Source organism: Talpa occidentalis, unplaced genomic scaffold, assembly GCF_014898055.3.
Source record: "Talpa occidentalis isolate TD23 unplaced genomic scaffold, MPIMG_talOcc4v2.1 talOcc4.2, whole genome shotgun sequence".
Classification (NCBI taxonomy): domain Eukaryota; kingdom Metazoa; phylum Chordata; class Mammalia; order Eulipotyphla; family Talpidae; genus Talpa; species Talpa occidentalis.
The window spans coordinates 58538605-58559713 of NW_023602073.1; the positions used below are offsets into that span (position 1 = coordinate 58538605).

General features: G+C 47.0%; 1 protein-coding gene across 2 annotated transcripts in view; it reads left to right on the forward strand.

The window, feature by feature from the left end:
* The window catches only part of PNPLA1 (patatin like phospholipase domain containing 1), a 44451-nt gene extending 23976 nt beyond the window's left edge, over positions 1–20475 (forward strand). Inside the window, exons 2-10 of one of the 2 annotated variants that reach the window (XM_037520877.2) lie at positions 1396–1628; positions 2760–2825; positions 4031–4240; positions 5430–5490; positions 11626–12210; positions 14261–14339; positions 15374–15499; positions 18176–18281; positions 19006–20475. In XM_037520877.2, coding sequence (XP_037376774.1) covers positions 1396–1628; positions 2760–2825; positions 4031–4240; positions 5430–5490; positions 11626–12210; positions 14261–14339; positions 15374–15499; positions 18176–18281; positions 19006–19056 — 1517 coding nt within the window. In that variant the 3' untranslated portion in view covers positions 19057–20475. The remainder of the gene's footprint in view (positions 1–1395; positions 1629–2759; positions 2826–4030; positions 4241–5429; positions 5491–11625; positions 12211–14260; positions 14340–15373; positions 15500–18175; positions 18282–19005) is intronic. The other variant, XM_037520878.2, reaches the window with a different exon arrangement.
* Positions 20476–21109: the final 634 nt, after the last annotated feature.

Consider the following 21109-nt stretch of genomic DNA (forward strand, 5'->3'; position numbering starts at 1 on the left):
GGGTTGTTTCCAAAGCTTAGCTATTGTAAACAGTGCTGCTATAAACATAGGAGTGCAGGTGCTCTTTGGAATTGATGTTTCTGTGTCCTTTGGGTAAATACCTAGGAGTGGAATTGCTGGATCATATGGAAGCCCTATGTTTAGTAGGTCCAGAAATCTCCACACAGCTCTCCATAGTGGTTGGACCAGTTTGCACTCCCACCAACAGTGCACAAGAGTTCCTTTTTCTCCACATCCTCGCCAACATTTGTTGTTGCTAGTTTTTTTAATATGTGCCATTCTCACTGGTGAGACACCACTTTTAAGGAGCCATTGCTACGTAATAATTAACTGCAAGAAAGTTTTTCTGCATGGGATGTTTTACAATTAAATATTTGTTTTTAAAAAATTAACAATCCTTTTCACAGCTATTTCTGTTTCTGATTTTCTCAGAGGGTTCACCCAGGGTAGAAAGTAGCAGCAGTCAGCAAGAAGCAGGGATAGGCCTGGCTCTGGAAGCTTGCAGCTTAGAGTAGCGGAAGGACCACGGGTTTTAGGGTCACACACTCCAGCTTAAAATCCCACTGGGTCCACTTAGTAGATGGTTGACCTTGAGCAAATTATGTTACCTCTCTGGGCTTCAGTTTCCTGATTAGTAAAATGAGGATATAAAAACTTACCTCACAGTATTGCTGTGAGAATCAAGTGTGTCGGCACTGCTTATTAAGCCTACAACCCAGACTTCTCTGGTGGGATTTTGGGGATTGGCAGAAGAGAGGGGGAGGGGTTATACTTCCCCTGAACAAAACCTCTGTGGTTGTATACATTCCCTGAACAACACCTCTGCCCTCCATGGGAGCCCCTGGTGCTCTGCCTGTGCTCCTCTCCAAAGGAGGGAGAAGGACCTTCACCCACCCCCCACAACCTGCAGTCCCACCTGGCACATGTGTCCCATATTTCAGGAACTTCTCCCTCCCTGGCCTGTGTCAGAGGCCATAAAGGGAAGGCCAGCATCCCTACTTCCTCACCCCCACCCCCACATACAACTGTCTCAGGGTGTCACTAATAGGCTTTCAGGCAAAAGAACATAGTCTGGTGGTGGTGGACTTCTAGCATCGTGGCAGGAAGTAGGGGAAAGTCATTTGGTCTTTGGCCTTCACTATGGAGGAGGCCAACCCTGGGTCTGGTTTCGCCTTTGACTAGTTCCGCAGCTGGTCTCTGGAGCCAGTGACTTAATTCTTCTGTACCTTGCTTTCCTTGTGTGCAAAATGACAGCTGGATTCCTGGGACCTTCCCTGCCTCGCAGTTCTAGGTTTCCCATTTGCTGGATGCAGGATGAAATTGCCACCCTTGACGTCTCTGGGCCACAGGCCACGGTGTGCCCTGACCACCTGCTCCTCTCTGCTTCCTCCACAGACGAGTACCTCAGAGTCCTCAATGTGGGTGTGGCTGAGGTGAAGAAGTCCTTCCTGGGGCCCTTGTCCCCGTCCTGCAAGATGGTGCAGATGATGAGGCAGTTTCTGTACCAGGTCCTGCCTGAGGACTCCTACAAAGCCGCCAATGGGAAGCTCCACGTGACCCTCACCCGGTTCACGGATGGAGAGAGCGTGGTGGTTTCCGAGTACACGTCCAAGGAGGAGCTCATAGAGGCAAGGGCGCTGGCCTGGGAATGGGGCGGGGCCCAGCATTGGAGTGGGGCCTGGCTTGGGGCTGGGGCCAAGGGGGGTGCCTAGGGGTGAGAGGTTGGAGGGCCAGTGAACTTCCTGCATTTCTTGACAAGCCCCCCATGGTCCACTTCTCTGCCTTGCTTTCTTCCTTCCATTTTCTGCTTCCCTAGTTCTACCCTGCCTTCACCCTCCTGGCATCTCTGTTCCAGGCACACTGCTAGGGACATAGACTCAGAGAAGCCCAAGATGAATAAGACTCGGTCACCCTCCTCTACACTTCAACACTCAGAGTCCCCAGGGCTCAGCCTCTGCTCTCCCCTCTGCCCTGCCATCTGCCTTAATCCTGGAGCTTTTTAGAGGTCCAAGCTTGGCCAACAGAGGTTCCAGCGCTTGTCATCCGATACTGCCACCTACTGACTCACTTCCCCTCTTTGCATAGTCCCAAGGGTGGGCGTCTTGCCCTCCTTTGATTTGAGGGCCTGGCCCTGGAGACACGGTGGTTATTGAGTCCTGTTAGATTCTTGGAAACATGGGGCTAGAAGGACCCTGGAGATTGTTAGGCCACCACCTCCCTTTAAACTTGGGACATTAGGGTCTCCCCTGGTGGCGCAGTGGTTGAACGCTGGGCTGCAAAGCTGCCCGTGGCCTCGGCAGTGCTGGTTCGATCCCCGGCCACCGGGCGAGGGTCCCACATGGCGTGCAAACCTCTCCTGCTGCCCGCTGCTCCCCTCAGCAGTGTATTTCAGTCCATCTGCCTGTTCTGCTCCCTGCTCTGGCTCTGGTGAATTCTCTCACCCTCCTGCGCTTCTGACTGTACCCAGTGCTTGTATAAATAAATAAATCTTTTATAAAATAAAATGTTAGCTATAATTGGTTTATGAAGAAGTCTCAGTTTAAATAAATAAATAAATAAATAAACTTGGGACATCAGGCTCAGACTGACCAAGTAGATTACCGTGGACCCAGCTAATGAGTCAGCGCAGGAACTGAACTTGAGAATCTGCTTCCCTGGTAAGGAAGACCAGACCAGTGGTGGCCCAGTGGTCTGCATACGACCCCCCTCCCCACCCAGCCGCCAGGCCTCAGCACCTCAGTCCTGTGCTCTCTCCACAGGCCCTCTACTGCAGCTGCTTTGTCCCTGTCTACTGTGGCCTCATTCCCCCAACTTACCGTGGTGTGGTAAGTGCTTCAGCATTTGGAGGGGGTGGTGAGCTGGGATCAAGGGGTGCTTAATTCAGGGGGCCAGATTGTGGTCTCAGAACTCAGTGGGAGAACCAAAAGTTGGAAGGCTTCTTATGTTTTTCTACTCAGAATTCCCAACAGATAGATTTCTGGGACTTTAGGGTGAATTTTGGGGACTTCCCAGCTGCATTGGCGTCTCTCTGAACCCAGTGACCTATTACTGAGCCCAGCAAATCAAGACTCCACAGACTTGGCAGTTAGAATAAGGGCCCTGGAATATTGGGGCCTGGAACCTTCGATGATGGAGACTTTCTAGGTCCTCTAGGCTCATGCCTCTGAAACCTTAATGCGCCCATGAATCACTTGCAGCTTTTATCAATGATGTGAACTCTGAGCCAGTAGGTCTGTAAGGAGGGCCCCAAGATCTTGCACCTCTAACCTGCTTCAGGTGAAGCCACTCTGCACAGGAGGGTCTAACCCATGCCCCCTCTTCATTTTATGTACAAAGAAAGTGAGATCCAGAGATTAAGGGCCAGTTGCTTGCTGGAGCCTGTGTCGTGTGTCAGTTGTGTAGCTGTCAGTCACCCCAATAGCTAGAAATTTGGCATTTATTGTTCTTCATTCACAGCTTAGGAAGCAGAAGCCCTAAGGGGGTTGGGGGTGGACACATGGTAGCTGGTGGCCAGGCTGTGGCATGGGGGGGCTCTGGAAAGTGGTAGGGGTGCCTGGCCTTAGGAGGAAGGCTGTTTGGACCCATAGCTGTCTGGCAGGAGGAAGGGGGGATATTTCACACTTTGCCGAGACCCAAGATGAGTATGCCTTCCTGAAAGGCCATGAGGATGGGCTCCATTGCCCCCCACCTGCCCTCAGCAGTGGAGTGGCTCTGGGAGAGATAGCCTGGGAGGTTGTGGGGGGGGGGCATGTTTTCCTGTTTTTCCAGGGTATGGGTACCCCTTCTCACAGAGGCCTGAGATCCCCACCCTTAGTACCATTAAGATGGCTGAGAGGGGCTGGTGCAGGACAGAGCACTGGACTGGGGGTCTGAGGCCACCATGGACTCCCTGAGTGACCATGGGCTCACCATTTACCTGCCCAGACCACGGTCCCAAGGCTTGTCCTGAGTGACCCATGTCCTCAGTGGCCCCTGGATGAGTGAGGGCTTCTGCCACCAGATGAACATCTCTCACTCTGCTTCCCCCCAGAGGTACATCGACGGGGGCTTCACAGGCATGCAGCCCTGCTCCTTCTGGACTGACGCCATCACCATCTCCACCTTCAGCGGGCAGCAGGACATCTGCCCCCGGGACTGCCCTGCCATCTTCCACGACTTCCGCATGTTCAACTGCTCCTTCCAGTTCTCCCTGGAGAACATCACCAGGATGACCCATGCCCTGTTCCCCCCGGACCTGCTGGTGAGAGACAGGGGGATGCCGGGGGGTCAGGGGCTGGGTGGCCTGGGGGAGTCAGTGGCATCATTCAGTTCCATTGTGTCTCCTCCCTACAAATGATCCTTTAAACTTTCTCCTAGACTGTCCTGGCCTTGTCGCCAACGCCAACTAGCTATATGACCTTGAACACACCTCCCATGTCCTCCCAGCCTCCATTCCTCCCCTGAAAAATGCAAGGATGTCAGAACCACTGATAGGAGTGTTCACGCTGACAGGAGTCTTCCTCTCTGACCTGCAATGTGGAGGTCAGCGAACTGTGGCCAAACGCCAGATCCAGCCGGCATTTGTTTGTGTACAGCCTGTGAGCTGAGGATTGGCTTTTCATTTTTAAAGAACTGTAAAGCAAAACAAAAGCAAAAGAGGAAGAAAAGGGAAAGGAGCAGGGACAGATACTATCTGTGGCCTGCAAAGCCCAAATTATTTCTTTTTAAAAAAATGTTTATTTTTTGTGTGTAGAAGAATTGGGGTATAGGCCAGAGATGGGGGTCAGTGAGAGGATTTGACAGAGACAGAGAGGGGAGCAGAACAGGTAGATTAACTGAAATACACTGCTGAGGGGAGCAGCGGGAGAGACAGGAGAGGTCTGCTGCCTCATGTGGGTAGCTCCCTGGCTGGGATGGAACTCATACCCTAGCTATGATAGTGCTGAGACTTAACCTGGAGGCCACCAGGGAATGCCCCCAAATTATTTCTTATTGGCCCTTTGCAGAAAAGGCTTTGTGGTTAGTGTAGCATCCTCTGCAATAAACACTGTTATTCCCACTTTATAGATGCATGACTGGAGGGCTTACATTCACACAGCTACACAGCCAGTGGCAGCACTGGGGTCTGAACCAGTCTCCAGACTCTGTTCTTCAGATGGCCCAGATGCACCTCCTCTGGGTCTACACTAAACCTCTCACCCTTTCCTGCCCAGAGGCGTGATGACCTGCTGTGAATAGTTGCACACATTAATGCAGCATCCCTAAGGACCCCCGATCAGAAATTGCTCCCCCTCTTTCAGCACATAGTGAGGGGTGGGACACTGGAGGGTACATTTCAAAAAGCTGACCAAATAAAGCTCAAGAGCAATGAACGTAGCTGCTCAGGGTGAGGGGTCCGTGTGTTCGCTGCTGCTGCAGCCTTAGTTACTTTCTTGGTGTTCACCTTGCAGATCCTGCACAATTACTACTACCGCGGGTACGAAGATGCTGTTTTGTACTTGCGGCGGCTGAGTGAGTACTGTGTGGAGCCCGAGGAAGGGGAGGATTGGAGGTGGGCCAGTGAAGACAGGAAATAGAAGGACTGAAAAGAGCATCCCCCCAAAATTTGTGAACTGGAGTTGACCTTCACCCAGGAGAGCCAGAAATGGGGCAGGACCTGCCAGCTGGCATTTCCCAGCACAGACCCCTGTGACTAGAAATTAGGATCTCCATGGCGAAGGGGCTTTGAGGTTAACTGATGGGCCAGTGTCTAGGGCTTTTATGCAAATATATTTCTCGATTTAAAAGCTGTATTTAGGAAACTCCTATGACATCTCCATTTCCATGCCACCTCGCTCTCTTCCATTCGATTCTCTTTCCAATAAGCCATATTGTGACTGTAGGGCTAGGATGAGTGGTTTGTACGCTGAGTCTGTGTAAACCATACTGAACAAGAATGACGTAGAGGTGTCCTGGTGCTCGGCGGGCCTGGGAAGTTGTGGCCCCACACTGCGCAGACTCTGTGCGTCTCCAGGCCGGGATGGAAAGGCAGAGGCCAAGGACATGTATCCCACACACGGAGTCACCTAACTCCGTGAAGGTCAAGGCCAACATCTTCATTAAAAGAGAAGAAAAACAATCTTCCACCTGGGGAAGTAACTCCTTAGAATTTATTTCCACAAAAAGGAAGTCCTGGATCAAAGGGCACTTGCGTAAATGCATCTCCTGTGTTTATTTCCTTGCCGCCATATGGTCTTTGTACCTGTCCTCTGGGGCAGTTGTGAAATATTCCATCAGAGTCGTATAGAAAGCTCTGGTCCCTCTTTGAGTTTCCACATGTTCACTATTCTAAGCCTTCTGAGTGGATGTTTTGTGTATGCAGTTCAAAAAATAATTCAGGAGTGAGACTAGGGGGTTGAAGAGGTTTTTCCTAGGATATGTTCACTTTTTTTTTCCTCCAAAATTGCTTCCTGCTTTCTCAAGCTTCCCCTGTCCTGATTCTTACTTTCTCCCGGGTCCTCTTTCCCAGTAAGAGGGGTGCAGAGCCGGAGCACCAGAGAGAGAGAACTTGGGCTCCAGAGGCAATAATCCCAGGTCAAGATCCCCCTCCTGCCGCCTCCCCACGCCCAGGCTGTGTACAGTGGGAAAATACTTCCCTTCTCTGAATCTTGGTTTCCTGATCTGCAAAGAGGATTTAAATGCTGATTCCTGACCACTATAACCATGTGATCTCAGACGGTAACCTCCAGGGCCTCAGTTTTCTCATCTGTAAAAGGGGGCTGGTCATAGAAGCGACCTCAGTGTTTGCTTGTGAGGACTAAAGGAGCACGGCCGCATAGAATCCTAGCCCAGTGCTCAGCCCACTAGCAGCTGTTCCAGGGAGGCCGAGTGCTGTGTCCTGGCAGTGATCAACCCATCCCACTGCCTCCTCTCACCTGGCCACTGCAGCACAGACTCCTGCTCCCCTAACTCTCCTCGGACTGCTCCCCCATCCTCCACATTTACTCAGCTGTGAAAACTGAGTCCAGCTGCCCCAAAGGCTGACTGCATAGGGGTGTCAGTGGGGCATGATCAGGCCTCACCTACAAAGCCCTGTGAATAGCGGTCGCTGGCTGGGACCTGGGGTTCTTTCCAACATCAGTCGGGGGGCCCCTGCACCCTTTCCCAAGTGATGGTGTAGGCTGGGGACTTAGGGCTTGGAGGATTCCCTGGTTTTCATCTCAGATCTTGGCACAGACACCAACTGGCTACCCTAGGAGGATCTACCACACATGGTTACAGTCCAGCTACCTGGCTCCCTCCAAACCTGTTTCTTCCCTAGAACTTTTCTCCTCCTGGGGGCACACTCTGGGAGAGTTGCAAAGTGGGTTGTTAAGTCTCTCTCGTCTTTCCCATTTCTTAGTAGCCCCTCTTCCACACACTGGGAGGAACCCAGAGCCTTCTCCCTCCCACTCACCCCTGCCCCTCTCCCCAAGTTGGTGTGAATATTTTCACAGGCATGAACGGCAGGTATGAACGGCAGGTATGAATGGCAGTCTTAAACCAAAGGGTCACCCTAGCAGCAACATGACAGGTATCCACTCAAGAACTGGGGCTGTGTCTAGAGAATGGCAAGGTTTCTCAATGGGCCTGGAGTCACTCCAGGTAGGAACAAACAGCTCATAAGCAAGGAAATGCCTGGTGCTGGCTACCAGCTGCTTTTGCTTTCTCTTCCACCTGGCCAGGATGCAAGGCCTTCTCAGTGCAGGTTTCCGCTGCCCCACCTAAGTCCTCTTGGGTTTGGCAGGGCTGGAGTTTTCTCCTGGAATGAGTTGCAAGCAGGAGGTTATGACACATCCTGAGAAATCGTGCTTGGTGCCCAGAATCACACTCAATGCCCACCTGTCATTTGGGAACAGAAAACAGGAGTCAGCTCCAGCTTGCTTTCTGGCTGGGATCAGGCCCAGCAGGAAGTCGCACGCACAGGGTGTCACCCTCAGTTCCTCAACTCATATCCTGGCATCCTCTCACCTCCCTCTGAAGAGCTCTCATCCACCTAGTTATTCCTGCTGCCAGGCGAGCCAACCTCTCCACCCCTGGCCTCCCAGCAGCAGCCTCCTACCAAAGGGAAGGGCACTGCGTGCGGGTGTGCTTGAAAATCCGCATTTCCCACACAGGCTGTGCACGTGGGTGTTGCGTGAGGCTGCAACTCAGAGGATGCCACATGCACAACGTTCATCTGGGAGCTGGAAGGGATTATGCTAAGGGAAATAAGTCAGAAGGAAAAAGAAATATCAATGGTTTCACTTACAGGTGGAAAATAGAGAAACCGAACAAAGGGTCAGGGAACAAACAAAACTTGTAAGCTAACCATAGATCTGAGGCATACAGCAGGGGAGGGCGGGATGATTGTTCTGAGATTCACCCATGGTTTGCATGGTATAAATCGTTCATTCCTGTGTACAGCCCATCCCATTGTGTGAATATACCACAGTTCATTTATCCATCCACCTGTCAATAGACATTAGGGGGTATCCAGTTTGGGGCTAGTATAAATAAAGCTGCTGTGTACACTTCCTCATGGGTCTATATATGGACAGATGTGTTCATTCTTTCCTTTTTTGCATAGAAGAACTGGGGTATAGGTCAGAGTGGGAACACAGTGTGGGAAGCAGAGCAAGAGGGTCTACTGAAATACACTGCTGAGGGGAGCAGCGGGAGAGACAGGTGAGTTCTGCTGCGCCATGTGGGTCAGCTCCCTGTCTGGGATGGAACTCAGGTCATAATAGTGATAGCACTGAGACTTAACCCCTAAGCCACCAGGGAGGCCCTGTGCTCATTCTTTTGGCAAATACCTGGGAGTAGAAGGACCAGATCATATGCTAGAAGCCTGTTTTGTAGATATGTAAATATTAACCTATAGCCACATATATAATTTAAATTATGTATAATTACATATGATTATATATAGATAGATACAAAATTTATTATACATAAATTATATAAATATATATAATTTATATGGTATATAGGAAATTGTGGTAAGAACATACAGCATAAAATGTACCATCTTAACCATCTTAAGTGTGCAGTTCAGTCATGTTACATATATTCACATATATTTCTGTGACCAATCTCCAGAACTACTTCATCTCAAAAAACTGAAACTCTGTACCTATTGATCAATAACCCCTATTTCTCCCACTCCCACCCCACCCCCCTCCCCGGTAACTACCATTCTGCCTTCTATTTCTATGAGGTTAACCATTTTAGATACCCCACATAAGTGAATCACAGCAATTTTGGACTGGTTTATTTCACTTTGCATAATATCCTCACAGCACATTCATGTTGTGGCATGGACAGCATGCTACATGCTTAGAAAGCATGTCCTTTCTAAGGCTGAATAATATTCCATCGTGTGTCTTAACCACATTTTCTTTATCCATTCATTCACCAATGTACATTTGGGCTGCTCCTACCTCTTGGCTATTGTGACTGATGCTGCAGTGAATGTGTGTGCAAGTATCTCTTCAAGATCCTATTATCAATTCTGGATACATGCAGACTAAGATATGCCCAGCATTTATGTTTCACTTTTTAAGAAACTGCTGGGTTGTTTTCCAAAGTGGATGCACCATTTTACATTCTCTGCAGCAGTGTGTGGGAATTCCAGTTTCTCCAGGTTGTCACCAACAATTGGTATAATCAATCTTTCTAATTTCAGCTTTTCTGATCAGTGTGTGGTATCTATTGTGGTTTTAATTTGCATTTCCTTAGTGACTAGTGGTGCTAAGCATCTTTTCATTTGCTTATTTGCCATCCATATATCTTCTTTGGTAAAGTGTCTGTTGGATTCTTTTGAATATTTCATGCCCCACCACCACCACCTGCAACCTTCAATAAGCTTTATTCTTTAGAATAGTTCTAGATTTACCGAAAAAAAAAAAAAGTGAAAATAGTATGGACAAAAGCACCAAAGGGAAGTTCTTGGAACTGAATATACAGACTTACCTTTCCCTGACCTCTTCCTTCTTATCAGAGTAAAGGAAGCATTCATCTTCCTGCATAAAGCTTACCCCTCACCTCTGTGGAGGGCCCATCCCATTTTAGGGCTTTTCAAATATCCATTATTCCCCCTCTCTCTTATAACCAACTTCCACCTCTCAACTGGATCCTTACAAGACACTTCTCAGTCTACTGCTGGGTGCTCTCTCCTCACTCAATCCTGGCTCCTTCCTCTTCACACTCTGCGTCTCTTCCCTAGGCGGTCTCCTCCATGGCCACCCCAGCTTCAGCTTCCACCCCTAGGTGGGTCTCCCAAAGATGCATCTCCAACCCTCATCTCTTCGCTGAGATCCAAAGTCATGTATTCACTTGCCCCTGTCATCTCTCCTGGGTCTTCACAACAAGTCCCCAAACAAACTCATAACCTGTGCTCTCTTCCATGGTTATAGTCTCTGCAAACAGTACCAATCTTTATCCGATTGTATAAGCTCCAACCCTTTCTTCCCCTTCTTAATCCATCATAATTCTAAATTATTTTGTCTCCTAAACAGAATCTTCTTTCTCCTTCCAGTGCCAGCGGCAAACACTTCTTGCAGCTCCCTCTGTCCCCTATGCCGTTCTCACTGAGTCCCCAAACAGCAGCCTCAGCGGTCTTGTCAAAGTCAGAGTCGGAGCCAGGCTAGCATCTCCCTGCCTATAAGGCTTCATGGTCTCCATGGAAATTAAGAACCCTCGAGGCTGCCTACTACCACCCCTTGTGCAATCTGGCCCTTAGGCCTCCTCAGCCCTTCTCCCACCTGTGCCCCCACCCCTTCTCCAGTCGCACTGACCTTTCAGGTCCTGAGCTTCCTCAAGCTCCCTTGAACTTTGCATGCTGTTCCCACTGCCTAAAATGCTTTTCCCCACGGCACCCTGACCTCCCTGGAGAACTGTCTTCAGATCTCAGCTCACATGTCACTCCCTCAGGGACGCTCTCCCAACTAAACCCTCCCTGCTTCTCTTTGTCTTTTTTTTTTTTTAAGATTTATTTATTTATTTGTTTGTTTGTTTGTTTATTTATTTATTTATACATACAAGAACTGGGGTACAGGCCAGGTGTGTGGGAGGGTGAGAGGATTCACCAGAGACAGAGTGGGGAGCAGAACAGGCAGACTGACGAAATACACTGCTGAGGGGAGCAGCGGGCGCAACAGGAGAGGTCTGCTTCAGCATGTGGGATTCTCACCAACTGGCCGGCCAGATCAAACTGGCGCTGCAGAGGCTTCGGACAGCTTCACAGTGCAGTGTTCAACCGCCTGCGCCACCAGGGGAGGCCCTTATCTCTGTCTTAATACTACATTCCTGTCTTGCCTTGTGCTTGTCTTGGTTAAAACTTGAGATTTGGGTGGTCAGTGCTGCCCCACACTAGACCATAAACTCAAGAGACCAGGAGTATTCACACTTGCTTTTGTCCTCCTGGCATAGAGCCTGGCACATAGAGTTGCTCAGTGAATATCCATTGAAAAGTGAAGCAACATGCAATCAAATACTCAATAGAGACACACCTAAGTACAGAAAAGGCATTGAAAAGTACAAATCTTGTTTATGAAAATAATTTGGGAAATCATTTTTTGCAAATTTCTTGCAGATGCCAAGGATTAATAATGCCACCTATTGACCCCATGCTGTTATTTTCCCTAGATGCTGCTTACCTTAACTCTCCCTCCAAGAGAGTGATTTTCCCCCGGGTAGAAGTGTACTGCCAGATAGAACTTGCCCTTGGTAGTGAATGCCCAGAAAACAGTCAGTCCAGGCTCCAAGCAGAGCAGGATGATATGGAAGAATCCACACAACTTCATACACAGTGCACTCCCAAAAGGGAAGGAAGTGGTGGCCATGGTCCCTCTGTGTCCCCACCTGTGCAGACAGCTGAGTCCACATGTGAGTGGCCTGTGGAGCCACCAGTTTCACCACCTGTCTCCTCACTCTCCGCTGCCTTGCCACTGGCCTCATCTCCAGCACATTCACCATCTGACTTGCCACCTGTATCACTGCCAGCTGTGCCCATACTACCCAGCTCACCCCCTGGGCTATCCCCTGCGTCACCAAAGCATCAGGTACAACCACCTGGCTCATCACCCAGATCCCCACCCTTGAAGTCATCTATGTCATCCAGGCCATCCATGGGGTCTTCACTTGTGGGGGACCCTCAGATATCACCCCGATGTTCTGCAGCATCACCTGCAACACCGCCTGTGGAGGAACTGGGCCCAGAACAACCCCAAGGTATGAACCCTCTGGCTTCTCATGGTCTCCTCATGTTTGGAGCTTCTCAGCAAGTGCACATTAGCACCGTGGCAGATGACCGTTTCTTTAGAGATGAAGGTTGTGAAGTGAACGTGGTAGTGAGTTTCTAAGTGACGAGGCTCTGCCTGTTATGAAGACAGGTCACCACACGGGGGCAGTGTGCTCAACATCTGTTCAGGTCTTCAGGTCAGTGATTCTCAAAATTTGGTCCCTGCCTGGAAACAGCAGCATCTCCTCAGAACTTGTTAGAAATGAAAATTTTCAGACCCTACCTCAGATCGACTAAATCACAAACTCTGGGGGTGGGACCCAGTGTCTGTCTTTTTTACTAGCCCACTAGGTGATTCTTTAACCCGCTAACACTTAAGAACTGCTATTGTAGTAAATTTTTATTGTGAAAGGCTCCGAGACAGGACAGTGTCTCTCAAAGACTGGCCTGTGGTCCGAATGACAATCCTGGAATGTTAGGTACCAGTTCATGATGAAACAGCTCAGAGACCCAGAGTATGCATTTAGAATTCTATAGCAAGAAGAGATTATTCTGTCATCCAAGAGCTTGGTCAAATTCCTCCTAATTCATTTATATTGTATTTCACAAAAGTGCTACTTCTTTATGTAACTAGTCCTTATTATAAATAAGATTTTTAAGAACTGATTCCTTGCTACAGACAGTTCGAGAAGCACTTCTCTAGGGGCTGCCAAGATGAACAATTCTCAATTCCTTACTCTCAGGAAATGAAGGGATGGCATGAATACCAACCTCAAAAATACAAAGAGAATCTTTAAGTAGATATAAATCACATAAACAGAGAGTTGAGGGTATTCATAGAGAACGCGATCGCTTCTCTTGGGGGGAGTAAAGAAGGCATTTTGGACAGATGAGTCCATCAGTCACACTCCCACAGTTACTGTGATAAGCAGTAGCACAGAGGAGCAGATCTGCCCTGCGTTGGGGGTAGCCCTTTCTCTGTTATAGGCTTGATTCTTTTCATCACAGTGAGACAAAATATCGGGATATTTAAAGTCAGAGAATCGGTCAAAGTGATTCACATTCTCTCTTATTTTCTGTTAAATGAAAAGCGCATGTTTTATGTAACTCACATCTGTGCCCAAGGGCATCCATTGTCAGGGGCCTGAGTAATCCTGGCCCCGAGCTGGTATTCCTCACTCACCTTGGGGGTGGCTAGAGGGTACAGAGAGTACAGATGGTCCCATGGTTCTCACACGAGGCCAGTTTTACCCCTGAAGACATTTGGCAATTCCAGAGACATTTTCAGTTGTCGCCTGGTGGGTAATACTAAGTGGGCAGGGGACGGGGGATGCTAACGTCCTACAATGCATGACCCACACAGCAAAGTGTTTTCTGTCCTTAAAGTAAGTAGTGCTGAGGCTGCCTCAGCAGTGACATCCTTGGCTGTCTGTGGGAGCTTGAGTGTGGAACCTCCCCAGGGGTTACTGTTATTAATCATTTCATCGTGGCCATATTGTCATCAGGATGAGAGTTGTTGCAAAAGTCCTAGGAAAAGCCAAAAAGTTGGGAAAGTCAAGCATAGCCGACAGACAGAGGAATCTCAATGTATTCTATATTACTTTTATTTGCATGTATTACAGTATTATGTGTTAATTTTCATGTATATCCCCATACTTACCAAAACATGAAAAGAGCTGATTTAAGATCAGTGGGCATGAAACTATTAATATTTTCTATGCCAATAAATAAGAAAATAGCATTACATAAAGCAGGTGACAGCCTCTGTGGGGGATTTCTTGGAAATTTTCCCTAACACACTGCTTTTGGTTGATAATATTGATATCACATCCAAGGTCAGCAGACCTCCTTCCAAGGATGCCCTGGATCTCGATCAAATCCAACTATATGAGTCTTGACCTAAATATGAGAATTTGAATCTAAGAGAATTCTTTGCTGTTTCTAAACCTTTTCATTTATTTCCTATGGATATTTCAAAAATGACTAAGTTCTCCTCCACCTTTATCACTCACGTTGCTATATTTTTACTTTGCCCTATAGCTCCCCTAGACTCCTCAAACCCAGAATGCGCTGTGCCTCTGGTTAGTGCGAAGGAAACCACCAGCAAGTCTTATGCAATGTAAGTTTCTACTTAACTGATAACTTGTTCTTTCTTCTGGTGGGGTCAGCTAAGTGATAGTTTCCATCTCGTTAGCTGCCCTAAAAGCATTGAGATACTTTTTAGTTTGCATGATTATAGTCCACCCCTTTTCACTTCACAATCCAGTCCCTTCTCTCTCATGGGGAGCAATGTGTGGGAAATGAACCTATTCGTGCTGCCAATGTCATTCCCTTAGGCTCACTGCTGTGCACATGGGGCTGTGCTCCTCGGGGTGCAACAGAGCACATGCACCCCCTCCTGTCTCTTACTCTCTGGTGGTGTCTCAGTGCAGGAGGGCTAGCCTTTGGTAACTCCTGCATGGTATGAATTGAGGGACTATCAAAGACCTCCCTTACTCCAAATTATTTTCTGTCACCATGATAAAAGGGCTAATATTCTTATGTTATAGAATATCCCCCCTAAACATTTTTATTATAATATACACCAACTATCTGGTTTGTGTAACATATATCCATTATTATCTTTGAAGTAATTATGAAAGGGCCTTTATTTTTAAGTCTCCTGGGCACCATATTGCTCAGACCACCTTGCTGGCTGGGTTAGCCAGTAGAAGGCACCCATAGGGACCAGGCTTCTTTATGGTCACAACTGCAGGTGTCAGAGAGCATGGTCTGGGCCACTCTTACTTTTGGTGTCGCAGTCCACATAATATCAAAAATACTAAAATATGCCTGCTTCTCACATTAAGTATAATTTTAGCTATAGTTATAAGACATTTTTAAAAGACTTTGCACAAATTTAATAATTTTGTGCTTGCACAAAAATGATATGCTTGGTCAAGTGATTTACACTTTATTGCATTGGCATATAGCTGTATAAAGGTTTGAGTTTCAGTTGACTAGTTGCTTGATTTTACTTAAATAAATATACATTGCTGGGGAATTCTGTTGCTCCACTAGGGTTGAGGATTGGGCATTGGCGTTATCTACCTTCCAAGCTGGAGCAGGGAACACACAGGGCACTAACAAACTACTTATTCCACCTTTCTCCAGGGAAAGCCCTTCTGAAGACTCCAACTGGATGAAAAGAATATTCAAGAAGAACAAACAAAAGACAAGTGGTACCCGAAAAGGTTTCCTGAGACATCCACCATCCAAAAAACAAAGCTGCAAAGCACAGTGAGCATGACTAATATTTCTCAACTTCCAAAGGCAAAGCAGTTTGGAGAATAGTCTACAGGAGATATCAAGAGTAGAGGGGGGTCAGGAGAAGTGAGTGTTAGGAGCTTTCTGGTTCTGGGAATGCTACCTGGAAGCCAGGCCCTAATTAGGATTCCTTGAATCCAGGGCCAGGCCTCTCCCCATGCATCAGAGCAGTGGGAAAGATGAAGTCCGGCCAGAGTTACCTTGGTTGAAAAATTGCTAGGAGTTAAGATGTTTTATAAAGAAGTAGCTGTGATAAAAACAAAAAACAACTTTCATAAATTGCAGGAAACTTGTCCATGGTCACACACCTTGTCTGTGTCTTTATAGAACAGATTAGGAAACTACTTGGAGGCAATTTACCAATTAATAACCTTAAGCAATTCCATGCGAATTCACTGCTTTGAACTTCAAAAACCATGGCAGGGATGGAAAAGACAAACTCAAAAATTTTAGATTGAGAAGAAGGAACAATCCAGGAAGATAAGACAGCTTTCATTTCCTCTCATACTGCAATCAAGAGAGACACTGTCACATCCATGAACTAGCCCTGCATAAACTCTTGGTCTCCCTTGCCTTTGGGTTATTATGGAATCTTCCCTTGTTCAAACATGAGTGTAGTAAGAGCGAATATGTTCACAGCATTTATGTTCCAGACACTATGGAGCAGAGAGGTTGAGTTACTTGTCCAAAGTCACTCAGTTGAAACCCGCACTCTCATGTTCATAACAGCACTATTTACAATAACCAAGATAAGCAAACAACTTATGTGCCCCAAGCAGATGACCGATCAAGAAGATGTGGTATACAGATGGTCTCACTCATAGCAGGAATTTAGAAAACCTAAATAAGGGACCAGGAAAAAGACAAATTAATACAAAGTAAAAATCAAAATCAACAAGCAACTATGGACCAGAGACACCCTGCAGAGGGGAGAGGAAGGATTAGGTCAAAATAAGCGGGGGTGCAATTGCATGGGGAATATAACCAAAATGAAAATGCATATATTGTGCAAAAATGAAAAATGATGTAAGAATTATATAAAATAAAATATTTTTTCAAAAAAGAAGATGTGGTATAGATACACAATGGACTACCATTCAGCAATCAAAAAACACCAAGTCCTACCAGCTAGAAGGGATTGTGTAAGCGAAATAAGTCAGAAGGATAAAGATAAATACTATATGGTATCCCTTGTAGGTGGGATATAGAGAAAACAAACAAAGGGCCAGATAAAGTCAAACTTTTTTTTTTGCCAAAAAAAAATTATGTTTATTTTGGTTAACTTTGAAAAACTGAGCAATAAATTTAAAAGAAGAAAATAAATGTTACCTACTATCTTGCAATATTTTAGTAGTTTGATATTTAGTAGATTTACAGTTAAAGAAAAATTGCAATGACTGTACAGAGAGTTCCCATATACTCCATACCCAGTTTCCCCTATAATTAACATATTACACCACTATGGGTCATTGGTTACAAGTAATGAACCTGTGACAATAGATTATTATTATCTAAAGTCCATATTTCATTCATATGTATGAAAGATAAAGTCAAACTTAAAAACTAACCCTTGGAAGCTGACTATAGAACCTAGGCACCCAGAGGGGGAGGGGAACAAGAAGGGTGAAAGCAAAGTGGGCGGGAGCACAATGGGCTGCGGTGGTGGACTCTGGGTGCCTGGGTGGGGTGTGCACTGTGGTAACATCACTTGACAGGGGAGCACCCTAAACTTCCCAAACTACAAACAATGATGTAAATCAATATTACCGCAATTTAAAAAAAAAAAAGAAAGGAAAGAAAGGAAAACAAAGTCACTCAGTTGGTAGCTGGCAAAACCAGGATCTGAATCCAGGTTCTGTCATGACTGTCTTGCTGTTGACCACTGGGTGATACAGTCTCCTGGGGTAAAAGGGGCATTGATGAAAGAGTCAGAGGTCACAAGGTCAAGTCTCCTGATTTCTCCCTCAGGTCAAGGAGTGGGCTGGGGTGCACTGGAGACATGACAGGGGTAAGGCAGACTGGTTTGGTTGCCATGGCAATGAGCTTGGGTTTCTTCAGTGCTGAGATGTCTTCACAGGATAGGTTGGTTGGTTGATTGACTCATTGATTCATTTAGTAGGAAGCTGGGTTTATTGGTTGTCACAGCCAGAAGAACACACAGGGAAACAGGGAGTGTTACAGGAAAAAAGAGTTGGAAAGAACCTATCAGGGGATTTGCATTCTGATTTGGGGGAGGGTCCCCAGGAAGGAGCCGCCCACTGTAGATTGGAAGCTGCTAGAAAGTTGCAGGGAAGTTCTGTGATTGAGTATTTGGGGAGTAGTACAGTGACCTTGTTTTTGTCTGTGATTAGGGAAATTAAGAAGTGGACTTGTTTTGTCGCGTTTTTATCACGGTCTCAGAGTAACTACATCACCGGGTTTAAACAACAGAATGACACAGTCAAATCTGATGGTAATCCAAGAATGTGCAAGTCCACATTCCAGCCTTTCTCCAACCTGGGCTTTGAGGTGTCTCCCTCTTGTTTCCCAGAAAGGACAAGTGACTTGCCAGGGTCACACAGCAGGTGGAAGAGGGTTTGGGACTCAGGTCTGTCACCCTCTTTTTGCCTCATTTTCCTTACATGAGCTTCCTTGATTTCTCGCCCCCAGGTCTGTTCCCTGCTCACTGGATTTCTCTCTGCTCTCCGATTCTGAGAGAGTTTGGGTGACCTACAGGCCTCATCCCAGCCGGATCCAGGAATACAGCTGCCCTGAGGTGTGAAAGTCCCCCAGAAGTCCTTGGAGGATGGACATTACCTGTCCAGTCCCGTGATCCCCAAGCCCCAGCTTTCTGCCCCTCTTCCTGTCAAGGCAAACACTATATAAAAGCAAAAAATATAGCCTCTTATGCACTGAGCCCCTTCCTGGAGAGTTTGACCATGAGTTGCTGCAAAATTGTTATAAAATACTGATTGTGCTATCACAATTGACTTCTAATAGCTAGAAAACTGTATGAGAAATACACAAAGCTACAAAGTGTCATGAATAACACAAAGAAAACTACAAATAACATATGACATGTATCTGTGTCACTCTGTGAAGAACATACAGCTTTGTGCTGGAGTGTGGTCTTGCACAGTGTGCAGCCTGCACAGCTGTACTTGGCACTCAGGCAGCCACCCCACCCCTACCCTTTTCTGGAAAGCCACACTGTACTTTTTGTAAACTGAGTAGTGTTTCAAACATTCTTTTCTCAACTCCTGCTTTGCAAAACTGAGAATTCCATTTGCAGAGCAGCAAAAGATCCTTGTAAAATAAAACAAATCTCCAACCGGCTTTTGGTATACACTGAGATTTCTAATTTTCATGCAGTGATACCTGGCTACTTGCTCAGGGCTTCCCAAGGCATGTGAAGCTGCGAAGGATGTTTTCTGTGGAAATACAGGGACTAACGTCCTAGATGGGACTTAAAAATGATAAATCTGTGTCCTTTTTTGTAGGAAGCTGTGAGCCCAGAAAGAAAACCCGAGCTGGAGCGAGAAAGAACCTGAAGACCCGAGGGCTGAGACTTGTCCCACATCTCCAATGCCTTCCCCTCACGTTAGGCTTTCAGGGAGCAGGCGTGACAATCACAGACACCAAGCCTGTTGGTGTAGAAGGTCCTACTTTCCCAGGCGAGCACCTCCCTGTCTAAATATCCTCTCAGCTTCCCTGTGGTCCTTCCAGCCTTTCTGCTACCCTGCTCTGGACAGATGGACGGACAGACACCACCACACTGAAGAGCACTGGCACAGCCTCTTTCTGGCTGCTTTCCTCCTGCCTGGGCCTGAGTTTGCTTCTTTGAGATGAACCAGATCAACCCTGGTTCTCCTGAGCCTAGTTCACAGGCCAAAATTCTTGGGGGTCAGGCAGGACTGAGCCACGGACACACTTTCCTGTTACCTGAGGTGTCAAAATACCAAATTCTCCATCTGTTTTGATTTTAATTCTCACAGTGGACTCAGGGTTTGACCTGGAGCCCCTGGCCTCTGCTCCAACCACTCGATGGGGTCTCTGACGGAGCTGGTCTGGCAAAAGGCCTGCAGCAGAGCCTTTAAAGCAAGCAGGGAAGATGTGATAACCTGGTGTGGCTATGTTGAGTGGTCCTCCCTGGGCCTCCCCAGGCCTAGGATGGTTGTGGAGGAAATGGGAGGCCCAATGTCCCTACCCATCTCTCTCCCACCCCGAGTGAGGGCAGACTGTTATTCACATTTCAGTGAAAATGTTCCTCCTTCAGGGAACTTCAGCTTTAATTATTCCAACCTGTCCAGAAAAAAACTAATAATCTTTAGCCCCATTGCTTCTCAGTGAGCAAATGGCCTCCTGCCTGTTAGGTCTCAGAAGGAAGCCAGGCCTGCCCACAGGCCTTGGATGCATTTGTTTAATATCCTGGGATGCAAATCCCAGAAGACTGGGTGGAAGAAGAGTCTGAACAGGACTGGGGCCCCTTGGAGGGTGGGGCTGTGGCAAGAAACCGCCACTTAGCAGGACCACATCAGGGAGCACAAGTCCACATCAGTCCCCTTTAGGAGGTTCTGTCTAGAAAAACCTAAGTGTGTCTTGAGGGGGCGGGGAAGAACCAGAATCTCGGGTGTCCTTGCACTCTCTGCTGACTCCGATTCTGTGGTCCAGACCAGTCACAGGAGGTGCCGTAGGGGTTACGTAATGGGGAGATCCCTGGGGTGCCCATCCGCCCTGACTGAGGTCTGCCTCGGGCTTCCCTTCAGGATGGTCCTGCTGTTCACATGTGACTCTGTGCTCAGCGCCCCTGAGAACCAGGGGAGAGAGGGTTTCAATTTTGTGCAACTGGGACGCTTGCCCCCCAGTGTGCAAACGCGAAGTGAAAGTGATAACTGTTGTTTTCATTCAAAGTCTGTATTTAGAGCCCAGATGCTCATGTGTCACAGTTATGTTATTAAATCGCCTTGTAATAGTTTCCTTTATTTCACTTAATTGCCCTCTTTCCCATTTTGAGGTAATGAAGAGAATTGTTCTTGCATTCGTTCCGGCGTTGCCAGATAAAGTACAGGACACCTTGTTCAGTTTGCATTTCAGATAAACGGCCAAGAATTATTTAGAATAAATATGTCTCTAACATTGCAATTATTAGTTGTATCTGAAATTCAAATTCAACTGGGCTGCCCAAATTTTCATTTGCTAAATTTAACAAACTCTTCATATGCCCTTTTTAAAAAACCAACACTAACGGATTATTGATTTTACATGCTAGCCATATGCTTTGAAATTGGGGATCTCAGTAGTGGCACAGTCAAGGCCAGAACACTGTCTGGCCTTGTAAATGTGCACATTTGACACCTACAACCCCGTGACCCTCTACCACCCCAAAGCACAAGCAGTTCTCAGCCGACTCAACCACTTAGCCTCCTAACTTCTCACAGTGGGAAATGAGGCTCATAATGTCCTGAGGGCATTTGCCACCTTTTAAATACCCTTCAAAGCATCAGGGTCTCACATACACTGCAAAGGTCTTTTTTTTTTTTATTCTTTTTAAAAAAAATTTTTATTTATATTTTATTTTTATATTCCCCATACAATTACAACCCC